Below are 12,555 nucleotides of genomic sequence, written 5' to 3'. Positions count from 1 at the left end.
TCATTTCATTACAAGTTCGAATTATTTTACATTCGAGTCATTTCATATTCGAATCGCTTTGGGTATGAATCAATTTAGATCTATATTAATTCAAATTTGGGTTGGACGAGTTCCGATAATTAACTTTTTATGAGCAAATTGAGTTGGATTGAGTTAGGGCTTGGATTAATTGAGTCGAATTTCAAATTCAAATAAGAAGTAACATATTTTCATTTTAGTATATATATATATTTAAAAATTATATTTCAAATAAAATATTTTTATTATTTAAATAATAATTGGAAGCCGGATTTGAACGGAATTATCAAGGATTTATTTCAAGCTCAGTCCTAATTTGGACCGAGTTTGTTAAACTGACGGACCAAAATGTGAACAAAACTATGTATGAATCCAAAACATAATTACAACATGTAATTTCCTACTGATACAATAATCAATTGAATATACAAGTAACCAATTAACTTAATCGGGGTGAACGGTCTTTGCATAAGGACTTTGAACAAGGACTTGTTGAACAACGACGATGACCCTTGAAAATTGACCACCTAGATCCACAAGGATTAATTCGTTATATAAGATGACACTTAAAAGAAAAAAAGAAAAGATTTTCAATGGTCTAAAATTTACGTTAATGTGAATACAATGACCATTTGCATGCTTAAATTTGAATGGACAAAATATTTTTATGTTTCAAACTTTGGGTTTTAAATTTGAAAGGACAAGTTGATTGAATCTTAGCTCAATTGGTATTAGTATTATTGTTAATGCAGGAGGACGTAAGCTCGAGTGCATTGAAGCCATATTATCTTCTTATTTAAAGGTTGGAGAGAAGCTATGAATAGTTCTAGACATTATATCAAAAAGAACCTATAATGAGATTAATGTTCAATAAAAAAAATTTTGAATGGGCAAAGTTTAAATATTTAAAAGAAAACCTCTAAATTATTGTTATTATTTTTGGGTTATATTTGTGTCCTTTTAATTTGTAGTCTTATACTCAATGGAGATTGTATGTTAAATGAGAGATTGAGTTTATCTTTTAAGAGTTAATTAAACCAGATATCCTCAAACTTTAAACCATTTTAATCACATCTTTAAACCGTCAATGTTATATAAATAAGTTTATTTTGTTACTAAAATCGTTAATTTAGCCGTTAAATTAGATGTTATATTTCATCGATGAATTTAAAATGAAAATAAGAAAAATGAATATTGTGAAAATGGATGTTGTAAAAATCTTGGTTTGAGGTTTTGAAAGCCTTGACAGAAGCTTTATCATCTACTCTCTCTTTTCTTGGTTTTATTTTATTTTTGGTTTTTACTTTTAAAAGTTCATCAATGTTTTACTTTTCTTTAAAATTTTTATTTTAAATTGTGCCACATAAGATCTGTTGTTTCATTTAATATTTAAACTAATGATTTTAATAATAAAAAGACTTAAGTGATAAAACATCAATAGTTTGGGGACGTAATTAGAATATTTTGAAGTTTAGAGACCAATTTATAATGAGTGTCATAATTTGGGGATGTCTAGTGCGATTAACTCTTTATTTAAAAGTTATATGTCAATGAGATTTTGGTTTAATAGTGAGGTTGAGGTCTTGAGAATTTTGTGACCCAAGACTCAAGTCTCACATTGGGTAAATCATGAGTAGATCATGTCTAGAATTATTTTAATGTAGGTCCAAATATATTTTAATTATCAGTTTGATTGGGTTTTCTAATTAATGGAAGCTGAGGAAATTTTCTTTGGACAAAAATCTAGGATGACATTTTTTTTTCTAGATAAGGAAGCTAACCCTAGGTTTCAATTCAGCCATGGTAGTTTCAATGCCAAAGAATTCTAATGTAAGTAGCGCTAAAGAAGATTGACCCATATCTTTTGTTCATTCATTTACAAGTGCATCACTAGAGTGCTAGTAAAGAGGCTTGGCCAAACATCTACCTAACATCATGGCAAGGAATTAGATACTATTGGCTCAAGATTTGGTAAAGGGATACAATAGAACACCTCCCTCAGCTAGGGCAGCTTTGAAAATTGAAGAGTACTACTCGTTTGGTTATTCACGGAAAAATCTTATTTATTACGTGTGTGTATATATATATATATATATTATATCATGATAGTCTGGCATAAAATAAAGACTAGTTAATGTACTTTTAAACTTGAAATAGCGAAAAAGTTTCCTCCTCTTTTTTCAAAACAAGTCATGTGAGTGACTAAAAATTATTGATTGAAATTAGTTTATTGCTAACTCACATACTAAAAGATGATGAAAAATAATACTTTTGGCAAACGTAGCATTAGCGATAACTTGGATGGCAATTCCTAACAAATGACAAGAAGTTGGCTAGACCGGAGTATGCAAATTGATAGTACTCTTCATATTTATAAAATAAAGTTTCATTTTTTTTAAATTGCAAATATTTATAAAATATATAGCTCTTTTGTTGATTGGGTCTTAGCTTGATTGATATCGATATTGTTGTCAGTATAAGAGAACGTGGGTTTGAGTGCGCTGAAGCACATTATCCTCCTATTTAAGGGTTAGGGAGGGACTACGGGTAGTTCTAAGCATTGTATCAAAAGAGCAGATATGATAAGAACCTTTAACAAGATTAATATTCAAAAAATATATATAGCCCTTTTATCTAGTATAACTATAAATCCATATATTAAAAAAATGCCATATGTACTTAACTTTAATTCCTTGATCCATTCCTCTTCAAATGCCATTTTCCTATTGCTTTGCTTTGATTCCACTCTCATGCTTTCTGCATAACATAAAACGTGTAAATATTTCCTTTTATTTGGTAAAATTTCAAGTTTTAAATCAATAAAACACTCCCTTATAACTTTGTTTTTCCACAGTACAAGAAATCTTTTATTGGGAAACATCTTTTTCTCTTCTTCCTCCAAGAATATAATAAAGAACATTTTCAGTGTTATGGTGAAAATTCTTTTCTTGGGCTATGGGACTTTGCCTTACAATATTCATGAATCATGCCCACATTTTACACGTTCTTTGCCCTTTGTATGTTTCAATATAAAGGATCAATGCATGGTTTTCTTTCCTTATATAATTCCCCTCTTTCAACTGTCTTCAATTCCATGAAATTATTTTCCAAGAAAGCTTCCTAAAAGAATGTATGTTTCTCCAAATTTACAGTCAAGATATGGGGTGGATGGTATTGGATTAGATATTTGTTGAAGTTTACTGGAAAATAGCAGTTGAGCGATGCTATTTGCAAGTAAGCATATATTGCTGTGATGATTAGTAGTAAAATTTGTTCATTTTAATTTCTCACTTAGCATTCATTAAGTTATTAACATCCTCAATGTATGTATTTTATTTTCTTTGCTGTCTACAAAGGGTATTTTATGATCCAGCTGCTTGTTTTAAACCAGATGTTTATAATATTGGTTGTGTTACGCATCGTAGGTTTTTCATTCAAACTCGAAAGTTTGTTTCTATAGAATCAACTAATATGACTTACTTCGATAATTGGAGAAAGGAATTTGTTTAACTATTAAATTGAATATCTTTTCAATGAACTTTTTTTTTCCTTATTTTATCTAAGCTAATTGAGATTTTCAATTTTCAGTTGCCATCTCTCTACTTTATGTAGAGATTAAGGACTCAGTCTTGAAGAGGTTGTTCTCTGAAATTGTCAAAAAATTTTGGAGTAAATGGGAGCTTCGTTCTATGGTTATGTTGAGTCTTATTCTTCAATTTCTTCTTGTTTATTTCGGGAGGAAACGAAAGAAATATACTGGAAACTGGGTGCCATTGATAGCAGTAATTGCTTGGCTAATATATCTCTCAGCAGATTGGATGGCGACCCTTGTGCTTAGTACCCTTCTTCGAGGCAGCTCCGAATTAAAAGAAGGACTCATTGTCTTTTGGACCCCTTTTCTTCTATGGCATCTCGGCAGCCCTTACAATATCACTGCTTACTCTTTGGAGGACAATGAGCTTTGGTTGCGCCACTTTCTTGGAATGTTCTTCCAAATCGGCGAGGCGATTTATATTTATGTGCGGTTTCGATCGAATACCATGCTAAATGCTATGGCTATTCTGTTGTTCATTGGGGGAGTTTTAAAGTATCTGGAAAGGATATGGGCTCTTAGATGTGCAAATCCCAAGCAGCTCATGAAGTACTTTTACTCTGCCCCGAAAACGGAAAATCCAAGCACTAGCGACAGTGCTGCTAGAAGTGAAATGAGAGAAATGATCCGAACCGGCCTTTTTGATCCTTCGGAAAAGAGAGGTTTTATAGGAGATCCAAGGATTACTTCGGAAGTAAGGTTTCTTCGGGAGGTAGACTCAGCGTTTGAAGTTTTCAAGCCTCTGTTTACTGATCTCCCGTTTCAGATCTCGAAAGCATTTCACGATGAAATGGTCTACCTCAATCCTAGTACAAGGACAGCAGCCGAGGCCTTCAATTTTGTCAAGATCGAACTCGAATTCCTTTACGATTTGCTCTACACCAAGAACCCCCTACAACACAGACACCATATTGTGAGCTTAGCTCTTCGTTGCATCTGTTTTTTCTCTCTTCTTTCAGTGCTGATAGCTTTTTCAGTTCTCTATCGCAAGATCGAAGATTCGACCGTTGATGTTGTCGTCACCTACACGCTGCTGTTAGGAGCGGTTTGGCTCGAGAGCTATTCATTTTACATGCACATTCGTTCCAAGTGGACGATTCTCAGGTACGCTGTTAGAGGACACAAAAGGCTTAAGCTATACTATCGGCTTGTTCAAAACAGGTTACATTTGATCAAGTCGCAGGAGGGAATACAAAAAATGGCACAACATGATTTTTTAGAGTATTGCGTGAAGGCCAAGGCAAACCAATTTGCTCAGATCTTAAAGTTTATTGACCCCGGTGACCTTTTGCAGAAGTTTTGGTACACGAAGTGGAAGGAAGTTGATATCGAGTTAAAGAAGTTCATCTATAATCACCTGAATGAGAAGCGTTCCAAGTTCGAAAAAGGTCGGTTTAAGCTTGAGTGCCTGGAGAAGATTTTGGCGGAGAGAGGTGACAATGTTCTCCAAGAGAAAGGCTTTGATCCAGATGAGAAGGATGAGTATTGGAAATTGAAAACCACAGATTTCCCCCGTCAAATCTTCGTGTGGCACATCGCTACCTCCCTCGTTTATTACAACGATCTCTCGAAGCATCGGAGGAGCACGTTGTTCAATCCGGTTTGTGAAAGCAGCAAATCTTTGTCCGATTACATGATGTATCTGGTATTGGTTCGACCTACAATGCTGCCGAAAGGGTTCAGTGACATAGTGAACAAAGAAACTTACCAACAAACCCAGAGAATATCTCCGAAGAAAAAGATGAAAGTTTCCATGGAGGAATTCAATGAAGCATTACTGTCCTTTGGGTGTAATAAACTTTCTGAAAATGGGGCATTATGGGATGGAATCAAATTTGCGAAGCAATTACAAAGCTTGGTTCGTGAAGAGAGGTGGGATCACGAGGAGAAGTGGAAAATGATAAGCGAAGTGTGGATGGAGATGATGGTCTATGGTGCAAGTCGATGCACATGGGAGGAACATGCACAACAATTGAGGCATGGTGGTGAGCTACTCACTCATGTTGCTCTTATTATGGCTCATCTTGGTTTAACTACTCAAGTCCAAAGGCTTGAAAAATCAGCTGATCATCCTATTGCTTCTGCATTTCCCACCCCTTTTTAAACTTTTTCTTTTATGATTTTAAGTGTATCGATTTGATTTTCATTACTGCTAATTAAAATTTATTTTAATTTAAATTCTACCCTACGTGGATATTATCTAAATTTATTTTAATCTAAATCCAATTATATTTTAATTATTAGCCAATTTTTTATTTAATAATTTGATCTTAATTGTAGTTATATAAATGTATTGATTGTAATTATGATTTCGTTTGAGTATTATATTAATTAAGTCTAATTGTAATTATACAAATTATTTGTAATTACGAAATATACTTCACCTAAAAAATGCAATTGATTCAAGGTTATAATACTATGTTTGATGCTTTTTATTTTCAAGGTCGACTTGGGTAATAAATTCACTATTCAAGTTTTATCTTCAAGTCCAATAGTTAACACCATTAAATTAATTTTTTTATTAATTTCACTGATGTATCATTTTGAAATAAATAAATACTCATTTGATGGAAAAGAAAATAATGATGTAATGGACTTAAATTTGCTGGATAATTTTAATAGTGTTAACAATTGGATTTATATTTTTAAATTTGAAAAGTAGAGGGACTAAATTCTTTGAAAAGAAAGTAGGGGATTAAATTCCATATGTATGAAGAGTAGAAAGATTTGGAGCATTTTTTAAAGAAAATACTTCCATTAGTAGGAACTGTGAACAATAAGAATACAAAGATACGACACATAGTACAAATGATAAATAAAAACACTACAAACTGATACCCAAATGCTATGTTTGCAAAATAATTACCAAAGTGGAGAAAGACAAACCAACAATAACCACAACACTAGAAGAAATCAGAAATGAACGGGAGATGTTTCACCTTGATAAAATTGCTAAATTTGCATCTTAGCCTTGTCGTAACTAGGCCTACCTGACGATGAATTTTGGTCAATTAAGAATCACTATTAAGAACCTCAAGAGATCCACCGCATCATTGATGCAAAAAAGGTCCAGTCTCAGATGGCTCATGCATCCTCCTTCTCATCTCGGATTTCAATTTTACAAGCAACATCATTGTGCTCTATCATGATAAGGTCCTCCGAGGACTGTTCTCAAGAGACCTAGGGGCACCAGCTTTACCTTGAAAAATAGCATATTTATGCAAAAAAAAACCACCCTTGTTTTCAGAAAAAAAATAAAGTGACCAAAACAAACAAAAACAAAATTAAACATTAATGTTTAAATTAAAAATAATTAAATTTAGGTGACCTAAACAGGAACATGGACAGAATTAGGTGGCGCAAGAAATAAAATTAAAAAAACAATCAAAATACAACAAATTCAAACGTTGAAACACATAATGCTAATATATAAAAGCCTAAGTGCCAATCTTTTTGATAATAAATTCTTAAATAATGCTACCATTAAATAAAAAAAGGGTTTCATTGGAAAATGACATATGCTCAATTTTTATGCCTTGATCCATTGCTTTACGAATAATTGATGTAGTTATTTACTCTTCTTCAAAAGCTAAGTCCCTACTGCTTTGCTTGATGCCCCACTCATGCATTTTACCCAACAGCAAAAAAGAAAAACAATAACACACTTTGTCTTCTACAGCACAAAGAATTTTAAGGAAATTTTCAGTATTTAAGATTGCCTGTGAAAATTCTTTTCTTTTTCTGTCGGAATTTAATATTCATGTCAACATTATACACTTCTTTGCCCTTTGTATGGTTCAATATAAAGGAGCAAAGCATGCCTTTTCCCTTTCATCTATCTTCAATTGCATGAAATTATTTTCCTAGAAAGTCTCCTAAAATGTAAAGTAAAGATTTGGGGTTGATCATTTGTGATTTACGTATTTCATAAGTTCACTGAAAAGCAGCTGTGGTCGATGCTAGTCACTAGTAAGTATTAGTAGTAAAACTTTTTATTTTTAATTGGGTAAACTATAATAGAGGTCACCTATGTACCATAATTTTGTTTTCCTTATTATAAAAAATTACAAAATGATCACTTAATTATCAATAAATTTCTTCTATGAAAAGTTGCAAAAAGTGATCACCCAACTATTTAATTTAATTTTTTTTATTTTTATCACCAGTCGGCTAATGTAAATATAAAAATACAAAAAAATCTAAAATAGTTGGACCACCAAAATAGTTGAGTGACAATTTTATTTACTGTGTCATCTCAAAGCATTGAAGAGCCGCAATGGATCAATACCGCGGATAGGCAAATCTTTGTCCGATTACATGATGTACCTCGTTTTGGTCCGTCCAACCATGCGGCCAAAGGGGTTCGGTGGTAAGTAAACGATGAGACCGACAGCCAAACCAAGAGAATAGTTATTCAAGCAAAAACAAAACAGACCGCGATGAAGGTATTCGCTGAAACACTAGGGTCATTGTCTTCTCACAGCTCCGTGGTTCCTACTAGTTTTTCTGAATTTGGGGCGTTTTGGGATGGGATCAAGTTTTTTTTTTTTGGGGGGCAAATACAAATGTTGGTAAGCGACGAGAGATGGGATAATGAGGATAAATGGAAAATGATAAGCGAAAGGTGGATGCAGATGACGGTTCATGCTGCAAGTCGATGCATATGGGAGGAGCATGCACAGCAATTGAGGCATGGTATCAACACACTTTGCCTAATCATGTAAATTAAAGCTCTAATCATTATTTAAAAATAATAAAATAATAAAAAAGATTTTTTAATTAATATTTTATAGGTTTTTATAATTAAATTTAAATTTAAAATGTTTTTTATTATTTAAATTGAATTCGGGCTAACTCAAGGTACAAAAATACTTGTCCAAGCTTGTTCCGAGGTGCAAGACGATCTAACGGTCAGTGTCAGAAATAAAATAAAATAAAATAATTTAAATTTTGATTTATACATTCTTAACATTTAAAGTTGTTTCGTAAAAAAAATTAAACAATAAAAAAGAGATTTCTGGCATAGATATGAAAACACCATCCCACAGTTTAAACATCAACCATTCAAATACTTGAACTCAATTTTGCAACTGTTAAAGAAAGTCTGATGAATGCTTAACTTGCGAGTTTTCTCTTCCTTAATGTTATCTTTTTTCCAACATTGCCTTGAGATTTCTAGCATAGATCTGGAAATAATAACCGGTTAGTTAATCATAGTTATTGTTGGGGATCGACTCGTATAAGCAATGAATTAGAAAGAGTAGAGAAGATCAAACACACAAATATTTACGTAGAAAAACTCCTCAAATCAAGAGAATAAAAAATCACGAGTAAAAGAAGACTTCATTAATGAGAAAGCAATTTGAAAAGTACAAGATGAAGATAATAAAAAACAAAATTTGAATCCTGAATACAAAACCCTCCACTAAAACACAAAATTCTCTTAAAGTTCTGTTAAAGCTATTTCTTAATTGTGTTATGTTGTGTCTTTTATTCTAGGGTTGCTAAGACCTTTTATAGGCCAAATTCATAGGTCAAATATGACTAAAATATCCTAGATTAATCATAGTTTGACTAAGAAAAATAATCAAAGTTTAATTAAAAGAAAAAACATTAGATTTATGTGAGAACATGTCGTGATGTCGTATGCCGCCTTGTCGGGACATCAAGTGTCGTGTCATCGGGACGTCGACTCTTCCCGTAACGGCATTAACTCTGTTTCATCAGAAAGTACGAGGTATAATCCACAATCACACATATGGATCAATCTAAAATGGTAAATTGTGGACACTCCTTTACTCACAAGTTGGCTGAGCTTTTTGTTTTTCCCAATATGTTGCATGTTTTAATAAAATATTTATGTAATAATTGCATTTTTTGTGTGTTAATGCTCTAAATAACCAAACTTAGCATTAATACCAATCTCTGGATAATAAATTCATTTTTTATTTATTTTGGAAATTGCAAAGATTCATATAATATAAAGTAATTCATAGCTATAAAAAAGGGTTTCATTGGAAAATGACATATGCTTAATTTTTATTCCTTGATCCATTGCTTCACTGGTAATTCATGTACTGCTTTGCTTGACCCCCCCCCAATGCATTTTACCTTGCATAAAAAAAGAAAAAAAAGGCTTCATTTGGTGAAAAATTCAAGTTCTAAAACAATAAGACATACAGAGCAAAGAATTTTAATTGGAAACATCTTTTTCTATTGTTTCTTCCATAATTTCAAGGAAATTTTCACTTTTAAAGGTTGTCTTCGAAATTTATTTTCTTTGTCTGTAGGAATCTAATATTCATGTCAACAGTATACACGTTCTTTGTCCTTTGTAGGTTTCAATATAAAGGAGCAAACTGCAAAGCATGATTTTTCCCTGTACAATTCCATGAAATTATTTTCCTAAAATGTGTATGTTTCTCTAATTTTAAAGTCAATATTTGGGTGGATCTTATTGGATTACGTATATCTCTAAATTATGTATGTGGTTAAAGTTTCTCCCACCAAACATTTCTGGAGCTTCCAGAGTTGTTCATCGTCGACATGCCCCTTGATCAGTTTATCTTGATTTTTCCCTTTACTATCCCTAACTCCTATCATACTCAAATCGCCCCTACTTCTGTTAGATGTTTCTCCTAACTCCAATCCGATATCCATCGCTTTCTTTCCACTTGCCTCCCCTTCTTTATGGTTTACGACATTCTGCCTTGATTTCCCTATAAATGGAACTGATCTCCCAATTTGACTCCTTCCCTTGAATCTTGTCATGTATACCGATATCTTGTACCCTAAAATCACAAAACCGTTTAACCTGTTGATATCCTTTCGTGCGTCCCCCATTTTGTCAAACCTCACGAAACCAAACCTTCTTCCACTCTTATTCTTCTTTGCCGGAATGAACGCATCTATGACTTCTCCATATTATAAATGTATACGGTAATCAGATCCTTCTCCATATTATTCTTATGAAAGTACAAAATGCATCTCTACGTGTATTTTTATTATATCTAGCTTAAAATTTCAAAATTTTATAGAAAAATGTATTATTTATTTGAGTTGAATTAATTTTAAAATTTTGAAAAATATTCAATTTTTGGATATTTTTACTTTTAGTTATATTAAAATATTATGTCGAAAGTAAAACATCTTAATTATATCTTTTGAAAATTTAATTGAAATATATCAATTATAGATAAAATATGTTATGGTATAAGGAAAAATAATTCATTATTAAATAAATGCATTAGGATGAGCCCTCAGAGATTTATTGAACCTAACCTCTGAAACTTTGATATGAAAGACATCCATCATCTTGTCATTACCAGCATCAAAGTTGTATAATAGGGTAATGCACTTTAGCACTCTCGAACTCACATCCTCCTGCATTAATAATAATGCGTATACCAATTGAGCTAAGACTCAATCGGCAGCATCTTGAAATCGTATTTCAATGAAAATTGAAAAATATAAAAACTAAGCTACCATCACTAGACATGCGCTTGTTCTTAAGAAATTTTCGAAAATATATTCACTCACAACGCATCTATGTGAAAAGTGAAAAGTGCAAAAAACTATTTTAAAGTCATCCTAGCAATGTCAAATCTTTCTTTGTTACTAGTAAGTGTCCATCGAGCATCACAAACTTGTCCCACTTACCACCCAACCCTTTTGAAAACATTTTCAAGCCAAGCATTTAAAGGGACATCTTCTAGAACAACTTCTATGGGGCATTGTTTCCAAGCCCCCATCCAAATACAAAAGTTAAAAATTAAGCTTTGTAGATTATTTTTATTAAAAAATAAAAGAAGAAATAACGATATCTCAAGAAAATATTCATCAACGAGAGAGAAAGTAAGAAAGTGAATAATTCAAGTGGCGCATTTTAAATTAAGGATGTAAGTTCTTTATATAAACTTGAAACCTGATAAGTGTCAAAAATAATATATTTTAGCCTCATTTTTAGTGCATATTTTGGGTGATTATGTGGTGTTAATTGTGAATTATATACTCCTAATTCTTTATATTCATATTTTGATGCTTAATAAAACACTTGAGAGCAATATGAGTGAAAAATGAGTAGAAATTAGAACATTAAAACAATTCAGAAATTAAATACATACAACAGAATTTCACATGGACAGACCACATGACCAAAACCTCATTGTAATTTGGGATAATGTGAGATTTCTTTTAAAATACCCCTTATTTCCAACCCAATTACCTTCTTCGAGTCTTTCTCAATTCTAAATCAAACGAAAACAAAAGTAGCCTTAACAAGTCCTTCATTGATTCAAATAAGCCACGTACACATTGTAAGCTCTCCACAAAGCTTCATTTGTGGACGTGTTTACACACATTTTTAATGAAAGCAATGAAGAAACTCTAATGATCAGACTTACATTCCATTCTCTTTTTCTCCACGTAAACCTTTAAGATTTTTCTGGATATGTTAGCTTAATGTTATCATGTGCATGATGCCTATATGATCAACAAAAAAATGTATATATAAAAAAATTATATACTTCTTGTTAGAGTTGTGTGACCCGAATCCTGTTTGATCCGGTCTGAAAAGTTTGACGTGCAACTCACTCGTTAAATAAATAAAATAGAGAGACAAAATTGGGGATTTGTGGGAGCGAAGGACCGAGGGTTGAACAAGCTGAATCCGTATAGGACTATACTTCTTTTATTAGATGGACTGTTTAACCCTTAAAAACTGTGTATGCAAACCTCTTGTATTGTTGTTTTCAACATTAGTAAATTTCTCCTTTTGTGCGGCGTATTCTTATTTTTCTTTCTTATTGTTTTGTGATCATTACTGTTGTCATTATCGACGTATATTATAACACTTCTGACCCAACCAATCATGCATCTTAATGCATAATCACTCGCTTGATGATAAATTGAAAATGGCAAACATTCATATAATTTATATATTAATG

General features: G+C 32.3%; 1 protein-coding gene across 1 annotated transcript; it reads left to right on the top strand.

Moving 5' to 3' along the window:
• The first annotated feature begins 3,080 nt into the window (after positions 1-3,080).
• On the top strand, positions 3,081-5,847 carry LOC105795439 (uncharacterized). The gene is made up of 2 exons (XM_012625057.2): positions 3,081-3,252; positions 3,607-5,847. The coding sequence occupies exons 1-2, from the start codon at positions 3,240-3,242 to the stop codon at positions 5,712-5,714; spliced, it is 2,121 nt and encodes a 706-aa protein (XP_012480511.1). The 5' UTR covers positions 3,081-3,239; the 3' UTR covers positions 5,715-5,847.
• Positions 5,848-12,555: the final 6,708 nt, after the last annotated feature.

Source organism: Gossypium raimondii, chromosome 3, assembly GCF_025698545.1.
Source record: "Gossypium raimondii isolate GPD5lz chromosome 3, ASM2569854v1, whole genome shotgun sequence".
Taxonomy (NCBI): Eukaryota; Viridiplantae; Streptophyta; class Magnoliopsida; order Malvales; family Malvaceae; genus Gossypium; species Gossypium raimondii.
Note: the sequence above shows the minus strand (reverse complement) of the source record. Positions and strands in the feature narration are given on the sequence as shown.